Source organism: Cryptomeria japonica, chromosome 4, assembly GCF_030272615.1.
Source record: "Cryptomeria japonica chromosome 4, Sugi_1.0, whole genome shotgun sequence".
Taxonomy (NCBI): Eukaryota; Viridiplantae; Streptophyta; class Pinopsida; order Cupressales; family Cupressaceae; genus Cryptomeria; species Cryptomeria japonica.
In genome coordinates, this window is record NC_081408.1 from 760,425,133 (window position 1) to 760,443,803 (window position 18,671).

General features: G+C 33.7%; 2 protein-coding genes across 2 annotated transcripts in view; both read right to left on the reverse strand.

Moving 5' to 3' along the window:
• Positions 1-1,434: 1,434 nt before the first annotated feature.
• Positions 1,435-4,558, reverse strand: LOC131045395 (U-box domain-containing protein 33). The gene is made up of 9 exons (XM_057978981.2): positions 4,333-4,558; positions 4,125-4,243; positions 3,905-4,029; positions 3,689-3,816; positions 3,416-3,570; positions 3,126-3,266; positions 2,575-3,036; positions 1,746-2,489; positions 1,435-1,620 (listed from the first exon to the last, which is right to left on the reverse strand). Exons 1-9 carry the CDS (start codon positions 4,556-4,558, stop codon positions 1,435-1,437), a joined length of 2,286 nt encoding a protein of 761 aa, XP_057834964.2.
• A 774-nt stretch (positions 4,559-5,332) lies between these two features.
• The window catches only part of LOC131045396 (U-box domain-containing protein 33), a 54,732-nt gene continuing 41,393 nt past the window's right edge, over positions 5,333-18,671 (reverse strand). Inside the window, exon 11 of the mRNA XM_057978982.2 lies at positions 5,333-5,585. Within this exon, the coding sequence (XP_057834965.2) occupies positions 5,333-5,585 (253 nt within the window). The remainder of the gene's footprint in view (positions 5,586-18,671) is intronic.

The window sequence follows — 18,671 nt, forward strand, 5'->3', positions numbered from 1 at the left end:
TGTTCATTACAGTTTAGTATTGTTATATCTAATGAGTATAGAATCTATTTTGAATGTACATTTAAATTCTATTATAAAAAAAAGAATAATTCATGAGGTAAATTAATTATTTGTTAAGTTACCATTTAGAATGTAATGATAATAAATGATGTAAATAATAACCAAATTATATTGGTTTTATAAGATCTAAGTTCAATATTGAAACCTAATATTATTTCATGAATACTTAACATTTGAAAAGGTCATCAAATAAATTTTGTAATCATATTTATGTTGATATTTTGACTCAAGAAATTACACCTTGGTTGTCTAGTGTTTCCACATGGTAGCTAATTTAACATACCACACCTATTACATGGGTAAAAATACATCTATATAGAATTGAAATCTTTCATATCTAAATTTTAAAAATCTCTTTCAAGAATTTATCTTTATGATTTTAACATTTTTTTAACCTTTATATGTGGTTTATAGACTCTTGTATATTTGTTTAGATTCTATAGGGAATTCCCTCAAGTCCCATTAAATAAAGAAAAAGGTTTTCACATCCTCATTTTTGTTCTATTAACATGTCTTTTTTATGTTTTCTTATGTATTGTATGTAGCTTAGTCAAATGGATTAGGAAACACATTCTTCATTAAATTTGACACACCTTAAAAGAAAAAAGAATCTATTCATACTAATTATGTATAAATCACAATTGTTCATTGAAAATAAAGATTTGAGATTGAGTAAATTTGTTGCTCATACTTCATGATTGATCTAGACAAAAAGAAAAATTCAAAACTTACATTGAAACAAATTTAATGAAATAAGTAAAAGCATAAGATGTTTTGTGCAACAACAAATAAGAAAAGATACATATTATTGTGTTAAGATAGTGAGTCATACAAGAAAGACAAAATATATAGAAAAATAAAATAAAATAAATTAAAGAATAAAACTTTTGTAACAACATAAAAATGCTCTCTCTTTGTGCTCTCATTTAATAACTAAAAACTATTACATTTATATAGAGTCCACTACAATTCTTCTATCTAAAGAAATTCTTAAAATTAGATATAAATTTAATTACAAATTTTTTTACACATCTACCTCTTTCAAAATACACTTTACATAAATGTGTCAACCTCGTGAAAAAGAAATAAGATTTACAATGTATAACAGAACACTCTTCAAAATCTGAAGTTGAAAATATGATTGTAGATATTAAATACTTTTACATTTTAAATGAAGATCTTATACTAATTGGTATACAATCTCTTGCCACTAGAATCTAGATTTACTTAAATAATGTACTCTTATATTTAAAAGAATCAATAACAATTTTACAATTTCAATAATAATAGATATTTCTCCTGCAAAAATTTGCAATTAAACTGAATGTATATTAAGAATAACCTAAATTGCAAGGAGTTTCATCAGATTTGCAGTTAAACGTGTCTTTCTTGCCACTGTAAAATGGCTGATCTCAACGAATGGTTAGATATCAGACTCATATGCTCAAGCTTTACATTTGTCATGGGCGATGTGTCGTGTCCTTGATAAAACCATTCCTCCATGGCCTCCCTTTCGTATGTAAACCCGTCTGCTGCAACACAAGGATCTTGCATAATCTCCTGCAAATTAAGTAAAAGTTTTTTATGGAACAGTAATTTCCTGACAAAGTGAATCGTTGTTTAAAAAAAAAAATGAAACTTTGAACTTTGATTGAAGCGAAACAAGTGTACAAAGCGAACTTTACCTTCAATATTGGACAGAAGAAGCAGCTCGGAACATCTGTAACCTCAGCTGTGCGAGGCCTGTCGGCGTCAGTTTCAGCGATTGCAAAGTTTCGAAGCCTTTCAAGCATTTTCATGACAGTTGGCTCAAGGTCAGGCCTTTTCTCCCTTACTGGTTCCGTGCAAAGTAATGCAAGTTCAGCTACTTGAGTAGCGTGCGCAAAAGGCCATTCACCTGCTGAAGGGTCCAAAATCTGTTTCAATTTTCCATTATCAAGCGCACTTTCTACCTCATTTATCAGTCCCAGCGCTGATTTCCCTGTAAGAAGCTGAAGGATGATCACTCCTAGGCTGTACACATCAGATTTGGTTGTGTATTTGCCGCTGCTCATATACTCTGGATCCATGTACAAAAATGTGCGTCTTGGCTCTGGATCTCCCTGTACAACTTCTGATACAGGGCGAGCGAGGCCAAAGTTACTGGTTTTGCTTACATCATTCTCGTCGAGGAGTATATTTTCGGGCTTAAGATCGCGGTGGACGATTGGATATGGCTTTGAGCTGTGTAAGAATTGTACGGCGGAGCAAACTTCCATGGCAATGCGAGTTCTGTCCTGCCAAGAGAGCGGCTGAGCGCCGGTTTCGCAGCTCAGACGATCTGCCAGGCATCCGTGTGACATTTGCTCATAGATTATACAACCTCGCTCGAAGCAGTTTCCTAAAATCGTCACCAAATTAGGATGTTGAATGCCTCTTAAAATATTGACCTGCAAATAGAAGATTTTAGAAAAGCCCTAAGAAATCAAGAAAGAAAAAAATCTACAATATTTTAGATTACTTTTAGGTTTATACCTCGCGTTGGAACTCCTGCCAGCACTGTAAACTGTCCTCCCTGAGGGTTTTGACTGCAACCCTTGTTTGTCCTATTTTGCCTCTGAAAAGGTTGCCGTGGCCACCGACTCCGAGATTTAAACTGTCAGAGAAATTGCAGGTTGCCGCTTTAATTTCGTCAAAGGAATATTCCCTTATTTGAAGGGTATTTGAGGAGGAAGGCGTTTCCATACGCGGCCGAGAACGCAAGTAGTCTTGAAGCTGCTTAATTTGAGCCTCCTTTTCTTGCAAAAGGCGGTGGTTTTGCTTCTCCATCGCTGCGAACTTCTCCCGTGCTACTTCGAGTTCATGGAAAGCTTCGTCCCGTTCATTTGAAAACTGGTTAACCAGTGATGTCCACTTGTCTTCTTTAAGTTTTGATTCTAATATCGCGCTTTCCTTCTCTTCCATAGCTTCTTCCAGGGCGCCTTCATAATCTTTAAGCTGGTAAATGCAAGGAAGTTTAAGCAGTTTACTACAGTAGAAAAGAAAATTGCATCTTAAATCACAGGAAAGAAAAAACAGTGCCATACCTTGCGATTTGTTTTCATGGCAGCCGCCTGTGCTTTCATCCGTTGTATGGTCTCCCTTCGCAATTCTCTTTTTGCATTCTCTGCCACCTCTAACGCCTCCATTAACTGAAATTTCAGGATTTCGATTTCTGTACTCTCCTCCTGCATTCAATTTCTAACATTTGTAAGAATATATTTACATCTTTCCAAGATCACAGTTAATAACTCCTATGAATCTTTTAGAAGAAAGATATGAAAATTGAGAAAACTTTGAAGGAATGAAATTGATCTTTAAGAGGGTGAGAAAATACTGGAGATAATTGAGAATCAGACTGGACATCATTCACATCCTCTGACGAAGCTGCCGGAGAATCTCCAGCCAATGGAAAATTAGGGGAAGTTTCACTGGAGCTGCTCAAGCATCGTTGGAGGTCTGGCTCCAATGAGAAAGATCGGCTAAAATCCTCTGAAATTTATCCCAATCGTTTCGAATTTCAAATAAGAAAATAAATACCGCATTTATAAACTACGACTGTAATATCCAAGTGAAAATTTATTTTTACAGAAATGGATAGATCACTGACCGTTTTCCACAACACAACCTTTCCCCTCTGACACAAGATTATCTTTACATACGATCAACACGTCGCAGGAGTTGATCGCGTGCTTTCGGACATAATCCGCTTTCCCTCGCCCTTGAATCTTCAGCCTCCTGTCGTATTTTTTTAAAAATATGTTAAGAGTCTATCAATATTGACAAAAATAGATGACGTTACAGACCAAAATATTGTTGTGCATACTTAGACAGGCCACCGCGTGTGGAAGTTGTGCCCATGACAAGTTTCGTGATGCCTCTCTTCCAAACTTCTTCAACTATTCCTTTGGAAACATCAAGCTTGGAAACAATCAAAGTATCTGCTTTCACCTGTTAAACATTTACGGATTTGATAAGGCACATGCGTACAATTCATTTCAAAAAATGAAAAAAAAAACGTTTTGTAGAGTCCGTGAGATTCGTACCTTGGCTCGATTGCAAACCTGCAAATATTTGCTCATGCAACTGTCGATCTCCCTCTTTTCACTCTTCTCGTAGGCCTCCTTCACTTCGCTCCTTACTTGCTTCACAGGCATATTCCCCGCTGCAATCGCATAACTCCAAATTCAAAAACTAAAACAAACGGATCTACATATTTTCATATAATTGTTATCTGATCATTCAAAAACTTACTTCCGGATGGTATAAAGAGAGGTGGAACATAAATATGAAGGAGGACTATTGGCGCTGCTTGTAAGGTTTTTAGCGCCCATTTGAGAGCAGAGGCGCTCTCATGCAAATCCTTTCCAACGGCAACATAAATTTTCTCAGCTGCAGGAACACTTTCTCCCCTGACGATTTCTTCATTTACTGGGACTGATTCAACCTGCGGGCATCGGCTTCCAACAACAGTTCTCATGCTTAAAATGTCCAAGAAAATTGAGCCACTTACACTTCAACAATTTCAGATACCAAAGAATATTTAAAGTGTCGATCTTATCTAGGACAGCTAGGATCAAGGCGGACATTTAAAGAAGTGTTTGCTGTATCTTCACGCAGAATCGTTTCTGGATTGAAGATAACAACATTTCTACTCATCCAAAATAGGATGCACAATTTTTAAAAACATATAAAAAACAAAACATTTCTGCTGGACTTCTTGGAAATGAGGACTACCTTTTCTCTGAATATTATCTTTATTTATTGTTGTTTACAGAGAGCGACAAAAAAATATTCGAAGCGTTGCTTGAATATTCGTATGATGCTCTCGTGTCATGAAAGTTCTGTAATTCTTTTTAAATCTTAATGTACATGAAGTCGCTGTAATGTAAGATTTGCAAATATTATGAGGGGCGGCAATATCCACGGCCTAATTTGTTTTGTAGTTAATAATTTGTTCGGAATTTCTTCTACTTTGACCAATCAACTTGGGAAATTAGGGTGACAACTTCGTAGGTGACCAGGTTAAAAAAGTTTGGAGGGAATTTGTCTCGTCTTTATTTAAATATTAATAAATATATATATATTTTTTTTTGATGAATAGGTCTTTTCTATAAATTAAAAATATTAGTGTATATTCACAAAAAAAGGTCGGGGGATACAAGATCACCTCGCGAGAGTCACTCGGTTCGCAGTCAGAAACAAAAAAACAAGTTATTCATCAAAAAACTTCCCCAGGCTCACCTTGCGAGAGTCACTCAGTTTGCGGTCGGAAACAAAAAAACAAGCTATTCATCAAAAAACTTCCCCAGGCTGCCAAAGCAGTGGCAGCTGACGGAGGAGGATCCAGATCATCTTTTTTGCCCCATACATTAGCTGGGCCAGGAGTCGGGTCCGGCACAGACCACCCATCTTTAGGATCTTTTCCAATTTCTCCTTCCTCCTGCCTAGGAGGCGAGATTGCCAGATCCAGGCAAGGAAACTTTGAACTAGTGGTAGAGGGCCACCTAGAATCATTAGCAGCAGGAGCAAAAGTCACAGGAGCAACAAAGGGCCACCTCGAGGCAGAACCCCGACGTGGCGGAGAAGCCGAGCGGCATCGCCAAGCATCATCTCTCCCGCTTGAGGGGCGGTGGGGAGGATGGGACCGCGGGATCTGAGAGCGGTGAGCAGAGGAGCTGTGACTGCGGCGACGACCATGGGGCGGAGTACGGTCGGCAGAGACAAAGTCCGATGGTACTCAGGCAATCGCACAAGGGGCATTGCCCTAGTGCTGGAGAAGCTCTTGAAGGTGGGCCACCTCCAGGGCCACCTTGTCAGCTTGCACCTGAATCTGCATTAAAACATTGTTACATATGCATGCTTTAGCATAAAGCGAAACATTAATAACCAAACAGCTGTGAGAAAAAATAACAACATTTCTATCCTTCCAAAGAGTGTATAGGATCTCCATTTTGAAAGCATGCTAGATCTAGGAGAATTTAGAGGGGATTCTAAGCAAATCATCCTAAAGAGCCATGTGCCAGGAAAATGGCTCAGGCCGAAAAGGCCGAAAGAAGTCATGAATCCAACTCCAATACTGTTGAGCTCTTCTACAAAACCAAAAGATGTGCATAAAAGTTTCTGGGTGACCACAAAAAGGGCATCGGGAATGAGCAACTCCCAAATGCTTGAGTCTGGAACCCAAAATAAATATAATTTAATAATGTTATTTATTATTATTTAATTAGTGATTTTAATCTTATTTGATACGTTATTATATAGGATAAAAATCAATCTAGTTTAATATTAAAATATTATGTTATTGAAATAGAATATTATCTTATTTTCATTGTATTGAATAGTTTGAGTTTATATAATTTATGTACTATTGATGCAAAATTTCTAATAGTAAATCAAATAAAAATTTATTTATTTACTGAAAATATATGTTTAACATGTGTCAAATCATTAAATAAGTGTTTCACTCTATTTCAAGTGATATGTAGTTATTGTTTTTGAAATTTGAAATGAAATGAAGTACATGCAAATTTAATTTGCATTTCAAATAGTCACTATTAGGAGCCTTTTTTGCCACATCATCACTACCAGGGGTCACGTGTGTGAGAAGGCAATTCTAGCAACTTTGAGAAGTAGTACATAATTAGTTTTGAAGGTGGTCACATGTTTTCCTCAGGCCATGGGTATATCCTAAACAATCTTCTATAGCCTCAACATTCCCTACAAGGATAAAGTGCTATTTTGTCTTTTAGTGAAGAAAGATGTCTTTGGTGCCATATTGTTTTATAACAAGATTATCAAATTGACATGTGTACATGGATTTAAGCTTATGGCTCCCATGTTTCTATAAAAGGGAATTCTAAGCCATTATACATGGATTCCAGTCCTATCTTGAAAGGTGTTGGGTTAGGTCTTTTTGTAAAGCATTAGAGACAAGTGTTATAGTAGAAAGTGATAGTATGTCAATATGATATTTGGATAGAAAATATTTTGATTAGAATGCAAGAAAAATCAAATATACTTATGTTTGAGTTGTTTGCATGATGTATACATATAATTTTTAAAATATAATGAGAAAGATTCATCTATTTCAAGTTCATGATGTTTTAGTGTGTCTGTATTGTCTCCACTTCTTTTCAAGTAGAAGATTAAATTGATTTAAATAGAACACAAAATTTTGGGTAAATAATTAAGGATCTAGAAAAATAAGTGATATGGGTTCCATATTAAGGGGCGTTAACGTAAGGCATTGATATTGTGAACCCACTAGTCTAAGCTAAATTTGTTAAATAACTTTATTTGTTGTTTATAACTAACTTTGAAGTCCTTTAAAAGGAACTAATTTGGAATTACACTTCAAATTGATAAATCATTGGTGTAATTGTAGTATTTTATTTATTTAAAGTTTGGATATATGTTCTCAAGAGAAAAGATACATATATTCTAGGAATTTTTGCTAGATTTGTTGCGTATTGGATGATCCCACCTCATAGGAGATCAATACAACCATAATTTGTTATATATATATTGTCATTAGATTGACTAAAGATCATAAATTAGTTAATTATGTGTGTCATGATAGTAATATTCTTGATGTTGCTAGCAAATATTATAGAAGTTATGTATCTCTCTTTCTGTGGAATACCTTGAAGAGAATTTATTTAAATTATGCCAAAATTATGAATGGTCTCTTACATTTGACTTTTGGACATTGTTCTTTATTGTTTTTTATTAGGATAAATAGGTTTTGAAGGGGCCATGAAACCCTTTACAATCAGAGATCTTCCACTAAAAAATGGAAAGGACTAATTGGAAGTGAACCATAGGTTTTTTAAAGGACCTGAAACCTTCTAGAGTTATGGGCATCCAACTCCCAAAACCCAAAGGCTGCACCAAGCATAAGCAACCACAACCAGCCAAACGCCAGCCAACTATCAAGAGATAAACATTACAAAACATACTAGCACAAACAAAGATCTAAGTTAACAAACAATAGACCTCAAGAGAAACAAAGAACAAAGGATTTTTGGGTACCCTTAGCCAACAAGAAGGGTTTTTCTAGGCTCCCTCAACCTGTAACAGAGTCTTTGGGCCATAAAAAACTACAAAGCCCAATGCTAACCAAAAACAAACACCGGCCAAACTAAGCCCTTGAAAACTGCTAGCATCCAGCTTGTCCTTGCAAGAAGTGAAAAATGTAACATTTTTCAAGGATCCCTCAACCAAGATAGTGGGTTTTAGAGGGCTCCCACAACCTGAAGTAGGGCTTTTCCAGACTTCATCAACCTTGACGGTGGGTTTTATGAGGCACACACAACTAGACATATGATTTTTCTAGGCTCCCTCAACCATTAAAACCAAAAGAAACAGATCCATAAAGATAAGCACTAGGTCAAAAACTGGATCCAGAGGAAAAGAGGGAAAAACCAGACACCCTCAGCCAAACATGTGGATTTTTCTTGGCACCCACAACCAGAAAAAATCCAGATCACAACAAAACAACTTGAAGAAACCATCTGAGCAACATGGTTTTGAAAAGGCACTTAGAACCTTTCACAAGAAAAAACAAGAGGGTTTTTATAGGTTCCCTCAACCCCCCCAAAAAAATAGGAGGCTGGGATATGACAAGGATCCCAGACCCTTCTGTGAAGAACAACATGAGAGAAGAAACAAGTAAACTGAAACAATAGCTCAGACAACAGCTCGGGCAACATCCTTCACTCCTTCTCTTCACCTCAATAGAAGACATATCCACCTCAATAGGACATGGAAGAAAAAAGACCAAAAGCCCAGAAATTCCACTCACAATTGGTAGAGCCTGAACCACTCCCCCACACCTAGTGACATTGTTATTTACTGTTATTATTTTATGGAATGAAAATATATGTACATGTAAATTATCAATATGACTTGAAATTTATAAAAAGGGGGATTGTGGTGCCAGGTTAGAATCTGATTAGTGAGTAGCTAGGAAAATGATTGACAATTAAAGTCATGGGAGTTTGATTATCATCTAATATGGATTACTATTGGGTTTTAACTATAAGTTATGGTTGTGTTGTGCAGGGAAGAAAGACAAACAATGAGGATGAAGAATCTTATCTACCAAATCAATTACCTCTTAGATAAGTGAAAATTTTAACCATTTTGACTTATAATAAAACGAGGTTTCATTATTTTATATGGATGTGTTTATGAGGTTTATTATTGTGGGTCTTTAAATTTGAGAGATTTTGGGTCAATTTTCATGTTTAAATTACAAAATATAGACCCCCACTGGGGTCACTACCCTTGAGGTAGGGGCCTATTGGATATGCAATCAAAGCACTAAGGCTTGTTTTAACACTCCAAAAGTCCTCATTAAGATAAGTGATGAGATTAGAAGATAGAAGGGTCGAGGGTACCAACTCCATCTCCATACCTCATTTATGAGGGAAGACTTTGGGGATGGGCTGTCGTAGTTTTTGTCCCCTATTAAATGAGGAAAAGACCTCATGCAGGATTGGATGGGAATGTGACAAGTGTCGCCTCCCCATCCAAGTATTCCAAGTTGAAAATCCATTATATTGGGTTTGAAGAGAGAGTAAGGTGTTACCCACTTCTTCATTTTGTAGAAAACCTGAAGATTTGGAGAAAGGAAGAGAGATTTGAGAAAAGGAAGGAGCCCTTGCATGTAGAGATAGAGAAAAATGATGCATAAATTTGGAGAGATAAGTATTCCCTACTCCATCTACCCTTTTTATTTATGTGTTGTAAGATTGAAAGAGCTTTACAAGGTCCATCTTTAATTTGATAGGAACAAATTCTAATATGGGATGTTGAGTGAGTGATATATTTAGATTTCTCTGAAACTTGTAGTGGTCATGTGAAAATTTTGATATTATGTTATCTTTGATCATTTGGTGATATGAGAAAATACTTTATTAATTTGACATTGGACCAAAATTTTCTTTCTTAGGGGTATGGCTAGAGCCCATGAGGCTCCATGACGCGATTAAGGCGGGGTTGAGGGAAATGCTTTGTTATTTATTTTACGTTGGAATACATCTAATGATGATTATATGTTTGATTTGAAAATGGTAATTTAAGAAATCTCTTAAGTAATAGAAGAGATAGTCTTGTTTTTGGTGGTTATTTTATTAACCTGTATGATTATTTTGGCATGGAAGTTTAAAGGTTTTTTTAATGTATTTGGTCAAAGAGTGTCATTATCTAATAAAAGAGAAAGCTGTTTAATATTTTACATTTTATGCTGTGAGAAATCTATTTAAGATTTATCATGCATGTTGAGAGTGTGCCCTTCATTGTAATTTTCATTTTGACAAATTTCTATTCAAGACCACTTGGTTATTTTGAAATGTAGACTTAAGAATAATTTTATGGTGTTTAGGGTGAAAGTTAAATTTTTCAAGTGAAGAGAAATTTTATTCCATTTTGCATGACAATCTTATAGCTAATGGCTTATCTCTCGGAAAAGATATTTGGCGCTTTCCTGTTTTAACTCATAGTATAGCAGAATAAAGAAGATTTATTTCATCTTATTGGTATAGACAGATAAAATATATATATCCTTGTCCTATGCATGCATTAGTTAAAGCATAGAACATGGCATATTAAAATACATAGGCCTATGAAGTCATGAAGAAATATTATTCATTTATGTTTCTATAAAGCATTAAAAAAAAGTGAATAGAAATCTACTTATCAACTAATGTGTCTTCCAAATGTGTCAATGGTATGTTAGATCATGTAGCCAATACCATGTTTAATCATGTACTTATGATTCTTGATTTAGATATCGTGACATGTGATGATGTAGCATGTATTAAAAAATTGCTCTTTAGTTGATGTAATTAAAAATAAAATTTGTGACCAACATGGTATTTATGATATTTATTTGGATTTATATGATGAATTTGGGTTATGTACCTTACAACGTATAAACCAACTTAAGAGTGCATAAACGTGTAATTTAATGACTAAATAATAGACCTAAGTCTTGAAACCAATAAATTGAAGAATAACATAGAATCATACCAATCCCTTGTGGAGAGGTACAAGAGAATCATTAGTTATTGATTCCTTATTATTCTCCAACAATCCTTGAAGCTTCAATCATGTTTGCCATAATGGTGAATAGACTATATTCAAGACTTATGTTACTAACTATCCTTCAACTTTGTAGAACTTTGTGATCAATTTGGTAGAGCTTTGTTATCATAGAGATTCTATGTCTAAACAGGGAAATCTACTATCTTTTATATCAAAAGTTTAACTTTTGATAAAAAGTTAACATAAACAAAAATTGAGACCAGATTTTGTAATGTCAAGGCCGACACTCAAAATATTTGAAATTTTGAAACATTTTGGTAGAACATGTGTTGGGCACCCTAGTCCCACTAAAATGAGTTGTTAGAAAGGGAGATACAAGAATTTGGGCCTATTATATTACATCTAGGCCTAATTTGGGTTTTTATGAGTACTAAATGTAGAATAAGATAATTAAGTTTCAAAATAAAATATGACATATCTCCTTGAGTTGGTGTTAAATTCAAGGCTAAAGTGATTCTTAAATTTTTTATGAGATTGAAAACTAGATCAAGCACTAGAAAAGTGTGAAATTGGGCTCATAATTAAGGCATACAATTTACAACACTACAATTCTTTTTTAAATAATAAAATTATGATGAAAATAAAACTCTAAAGGAACATTAAAGGGTGGCTAGTATAGAAGAAAGGAATACCACACAATTAAACTCAAACCTTAAAAGGAAGGATAAAACACTGAAGTAGCAATAAATGGAAATATGAACCCCAAAAACATCTAAGAAAGGATAAAAACTTATAATCATAGATCTAAAACCCTAAAAGAAATGAAAGTATAAATTTAAAACCAAACTCTAATGGGTGTAAGGTATATAGGTTTACTATAATGTAAGCTACTAAATACCTTTTTACTAGGGATACCCTAGGATAATCAAATATACACATAATAAAGAGCAATAAACCTAGATAAAGTCAAGGTAAAGTAAATGTTATTTTGAGAAATTAATTGTATGAGGATAGGATACTTAGCTACTGAATGATGAAGAATAATTGTTGATTTTTATAAAATTGATTCATCAATGTCTAGAAACACATTCCTTTGATTTATATATTACCTCAAAATTGGAGTGTACTCGATTATTTATAGGTTGAATGTGAAATCATCATAATTGATTTTATTCTCAATAAAAATGTTATGGTTTGCAAAATATATCATGTAACCCATGTGATTTATTTGAAAAAGTGTGTACTTTTGAAAGTTGATTTACACCTGTAATGGTGTGAAAATAGGGTATTCACTAGTCTAGCTATGCAATTAAGGAATAATCCTATTCCCACTACCCAATTACTTTAAATGGAAGTTAAGTCAATAGATTCACTCCCAAGGGATTAATGTTGATTGAATTCTAGTTATATCCCTTTGTTTGAGTTGAAAATGAGCTATGGAAATGTGTAAATTGAATGATAGTTCTAGGGTTATATGCATAAATGAAAAAGAATATGGAATACAAAAGCTAAGAGGAACCTATGTCTCAAATCTGAACTTGAAAGTGTTGGATAGGGATACTTTGGGTGACCCTATCCTCAGAATGTCAGATGCAAACAATAGATATCTTTTTAGGATTAGAATAAAGTCCAGATTGGTCTACTAAATTATTGTTGGAAATTAGTTAGACATGGGTGTGTGGGGTGACCTTCTCCTCCATTTTTTTCTCCTACATAGGTTGTATCTAATTTTATCTATCTATCTATTATGTTGTGAACTCAATGGTCAAAGCTAAATTTTCTAGATATGTGTTATTTTCTCTCTATGACTAACTCTATAGGCCATGAAAAGGTACTAGTATAGGAAGTCCTATTTCTATTATTTGGATTCACACTCCAAATTGATAAATCACATGTTTAACTTTAGTATTTTCTTTCTTTAAAGTTTGGATATATGTTCTCAAGACCAACAATACATATATTCTAGGAACTGAGCCAAATTTGTTGCGTATTTTATGTTTCTTGGTCTAATTAAGTGAGAGAATTTATATTTTGTAATACCCAAATTTCCAAGTAATTATATCATTATGTATTATTAAGGGATGAGTCTCCTTAGCCTTACTGAGTGAAAAGTGTAAAGGAAACCAACCCTATGATTGTTTCATCTTCATTAGCAGCTACATTGAGATCATTTTTCATAAAAAAGTGACAAATCTCTAAAATATTTTGAGCAATTAGTTGGTGGAACAAACTAATTGTATGGAGCAAAACATAATTCAAAATAAAAATTTAAAACATTGAAAATGTAAACAAATCAAGCAATCAACTAACAATTGATACACAACAGGTTACCTCATGCCAAGGTGCGCAAAAAACTAAAAAGATGGAATGAGATCATATGTAGCTTAGGGAAGGAAACATCCTACTTAAGACAAGTAATAGATGTTTGGGTGATAACATAATGAAATTTTTTGTTACAATTATATGTTATCAACATTGATGTACATTTTGAAGGTATTTTATTAAAGGTACATCTTTTAAGTGTGATTTTGAAGGTTTGAAAGTGCATGTTAATTTTTGGTGTTCGTATTGGGGTGACCCATGTAGTTTAGTAGTATAAACACTTGCTTGGTGAAACTGCCACCAAGGTTGAAATATCCATTGGGTAGCTATGCTCCTAGACTCGGTAGTTTTGTTGGGCTAGTGTGCTTGTGGATTTGAATAGCAATAGTGTTCAACACCTTAAAAAGTCTCCATTAGCGATCGAAAATAAATAAATAAATTTGGTGTTTGTATGTTTGTATTATTTACCATGGAAGGCATCCTAGTCTCAAAATCAGAAAAAAGCCATAAACCAATAATTATTTTAATGTACGATGTAATCACATACAGACAATTCATAAAAATGCATGAAATACAATGGATATAAGTATGAACTAAAGACATGGAGAGATGATGATAAAATAGAGGAAGACCTAAAATATTGTGAAGTGTAGTTTATTACACATGGCTCTTACAAATAGGTTTTCACCATGGCACTTGTTCAAGAAGCTACTAGAGGTTATTTTCCTCCAAGGATGATTCTTATCTTCACTATTTTTATTATTTATTATGTATTTTTATTTTTTTCATGGATGTTTAACATGATGTCTATTTACTAGATTTTCATCACGGTTATTTCCTTGAGGTACCATATAAATTGTTTTAAATTAAAAGAAAATTCTATTTACTATTATTCCTAAATCTCTCTTCATCTTTATTGTTCATTTAATAAACTATTCACCTATAATTTATTACTCAATGATATAACCCTTACAAGATTGTTTAGAAACCTCAATATTTCATTAAAAAAAATTAAACTAAAAGGTGAGCTAGGAGGAATTATTAATTTTTCCCACATCTTTATTTATTTTTAAATATTATATCTCTACCAATTAAAAGTTGATCTAGATCACCTTTAATTTCAAAACCCTTAATTATTTCTTAAATCAAATGGTAAACCAACTTTCATTTTGAAATTTAAAGACTTTTATTTTTATTTTATTTCCAAATAGAAATTCCTTTGATTCCCTTTCATCCTCATTTTTTAATCAAATTCTAAAAAAGACTTGAAAATCTAGGAGATTCCTACATAAAATGCACATGTTCCAGATCTCCACTATATTTGTTGGCTATACTTTTATAATAAAGAACTTAAGACCATACAAAATATCTAGAATATAAAGTAACACTCTTGAGAATAAATAAGACAAATATAGTTTCACATTGATTTTAACATAAATATATTGAATGTCAAACCTCTCGTTGACCCTAATTACAAGACGCTTTGAAAGTGTGAGATGTTAGTCACTCTTGGAACCCATGGCAGCAAGAACCCCCCCAGATTGGCTACAAGTAAATATAAATCGACCAACAAGATGGTTTCTCAAACTGAGACTTATTCCAAAAAGAAGAAGTTGGTTTCTAAAGACTATGGTCCCAAGACCTTGGACCAGGAAATTAAATTGGACATTCCTCTTCATGTCCTAAAGGAGAAGCAGGGGACTCTGCCTAAAGATGTGGATAGTGGCTTACAAAAGGAAAGTACTCTAATGAATCTGGTGATGGAAGCAACTAGAAGCCATGAGAACGGCTGGAAGTGGGTGGGGAAGGATATTGATACCCTCAAAGAAGGGATTAAGGAGATAATTGGTATCTTCACTGATTCGCCCGAGCCTAACAAACTGGAGAATCTCATGATCATGACCCAGAAGCTTTCCCATGATGTGGAGGTTATGAAATGCAATCATGAGCAAATAATTGAGAAGGTTAAGCAATCTATGGAGGAGATCAAGAATAACCTTAAGAATCTAGTAGACATAAGCAAGGAGGCCATGAGAAATAGTATGGAGGGGATGGAAAAGATCAATGCCATGGTGGCGGAGTACAGATCCAATCCCATTGACAATGATTATCTTGGTGACAGTAACATAAAGAAAGAACTGGGTGGTGAAGACTCTACTGTGGGTGGCAATAAAACTACGGGTCCTAGTTTTAGGACCAGAAGCAGGAGCATCAATAAGGGTACCTACAGGTTCATTATGGAGGACTTGGAGGAAATCAACAAAGTTACCATACAGAAGAACAAGGAGCTGGTGCACTCTCTTAATTGAGTGTTTGTTTGTGCTTTGTTTTGTTGCATGTTGATTATTTTTGCTTTTGAGATCGGTCTAGGGTGTTCCCTTGTTTTGCTGTTGGTTTCTATTTGGTTGGTTGATGGCCAGTTTCTATAAAACTCTTGTTTTCAGGTCCATGTAAAACCCGTTTATCTTTATCAAAAAAATAAATATATTGAACACAGCTATGGAAAAGTATTTAAATATCAACATCCTTCATTGGGAAGCCATAATAATTAACAACATAATTTGAGTCTAGAATTCTAGGTGAGGAATGTACACGATTTTATTTAATGAGTTAAAACCTGATATGTTGATAAATGAAATCTTAGGCCTATCAATGTAAATTAAAGATAGTATTTTCCTTTCATAACATTAGAACATGAATAGGCTTAGCTATGACCCTGAAAGGATAGTTAAGCACTAAGGTCCTATACTCTTGTTGCAAAAGAAAAGAGATTTTGAAGTGTGTGTATGTTATCTAGGTTTTATGATAGAAATATAATTGAATTTGATAGAGAATAGTAGATAGAAAAAGAAAACCAAAAACAACAACCTTGATCAAGTACAACGATACATAGAAGAAACTAGATCTAAAATCTAAAGTAGAATGTGTCAAATAGGGTATTAGGCATCCTATTATAATGGTGATTGAAACTAATGAAGGCAATTAGAAATGCAATCAGGAGGCTCTATGCTACTATCTCTAGAAAATTAATCTTGGATTATTAGGATAGTGGCATTAGGTGAATTAGCCATGGTTTTTCATTTGTTTGAAAGATTTTATCTATAAATATCTTCTTTGCACTACCATATCCTTTTCAACACATAACTTGCACACATAAATAAAAAAAAGAAAACATATTTGTGTTGTATAGGGGCTTACCTCAATTGAATGCCATGTTGGTGTTCCCACCTTTACAATAACTATTATTATGAAAAGAGTGTGTACTCTTGTAAGGATAGAGGATAAACATGTAATGAAATGTTGACTTGGCAACATATTACCTAAAGTATTAAACTCTTTCATGGAATCTCACACGAGAATTGATGTGATTGAGTGAATTCTCAAAACATGTTAGTGCATGGTTTTAACATGGAGAAATAATATAATTGAAGAATATTGTTGTAACAAACTTGTACTCTTTTCTACTTGAATGAATTGAAATGCTTATGAATATTCTTAAAAGTCTTGGTTATAATTTTATACTAGAGAGGGAGTTGTATTTATATGCAATTTACATATTTTCAAAATTCATTTTATGGGAAGACAAATACAACAATGCACATTCCTACTATTTTCAAAATTGACCTTTATTCATTGAAATTTGGGCTTTATTTGACTAGATAGGGGTATGCAACACCCTAGTATTAGAAAAATAGGCCATGAAAAAGGTTGTGAGTAGAGGAATGTAGCAAGTTTACAAAATAGTCCTAAAATTGGGCATAATTAGGTATAAATTAGGCACATCTACTAAATTTGGTCCAAATCTAATGTGAAATTGTTAAATTATATAATTTACAACACTACAAAACCCATACAGTAATTCTTCATGAAAAGAGTAAAATAAAGAAACATGGACCTCCTCCTTAAATTCCAACTCTATCACATACATTTGTGAATATTTCTATGAAATATCCTTTTAAAACAAGATCATATTTCAAATTCTCCTAATGTGTTGCAGCTTTGTCTTTCCCTTGAGAGAATATTTCCTCTAAATAGAGTTTATGATATAGAAATCTCTAGATTTTAAACTACATCCATGAAATGTAATAATATTTTTCATGAATTGTCAATGTTTTTTATTAAAGGAAGGTGGGCTTTTGACAAGGCAAAAACCGAGGTACACAACAAGGAGCATACCAAAGAAGTAACCAATAATAGGTAGAGAGAATCCAAAAAAATATTACAACCAACAAACAAAACAACAATCTTGTAATGAAAATGAACAAATAACAACAACTAGAAAGATCAATTTAAATCAAGGTTGGGTTCTAACTTCACCCCTAGAGGAGAAACATGAGAGGGGGACCTTCAAGGAATGATTTTTTTTATTATGATGAACAACTATCCAAGAAGAAACATCATCATGAGTAGACAACTTAGGAGTAGGGGAGGAGCCTCCATAAGTATAAACATAAGAATATTGACCCAAATGAGAGCCTAGTTTAGAGGGAGAAACTTCTCGCAACAGCGACTAAGAATTTGGTACAATCGAAAGAAGAGGAGAGCTTCCTAATTCACTAGGAACTACGACAATAGAAAAAGAAACAACATCCAAGAAAACCAAACTAATTGAAGTTGTAGTGGAAGAAAGCATCAAGTAAGGTGATTATATTGCTTGACTTGGGGATTTTGCACACCTATTCTCTACCAAGTCCCACCTATTTTCTACCAACTCCATGAGATATTCAAATTTTAACAGAAAAGATTGAATGATTATATAAACCTTAAATGAAAAGATTATATTTCTAACCATAAAATGAACCAAATACAACCTAATAGAAAGTGCAGCAGCAACGCAACAATGGATTTGTGTAAGGATTGAAATACTTTTCTATAAGAGAACAAATTCAATGGGTATAAATGGTCAAGTCAATGGTTTTATTTAATATTAAATGACAACCAAGATTGATCTTCGTTTATTCAAATCAGGCCAAATGTCGATTAATGTTTGCCCATTTGAACATTCTATTCAATTAAATTATCTATTATAATGATAAATAAATTTTTTAAAGGGCTTATCTTGCTGTACGTTGTACAAATCGAGAAAAAAGAAGAATATCAAAGTGATGAATGTTGAAAGTGACAAAAATGTTCTACCCAATTCTCATGGAAATAATAGTATAATAATATTGAATTGCTCATAATAAATTCGTTGAGGTGTCAATTTACTGTTTAATTGG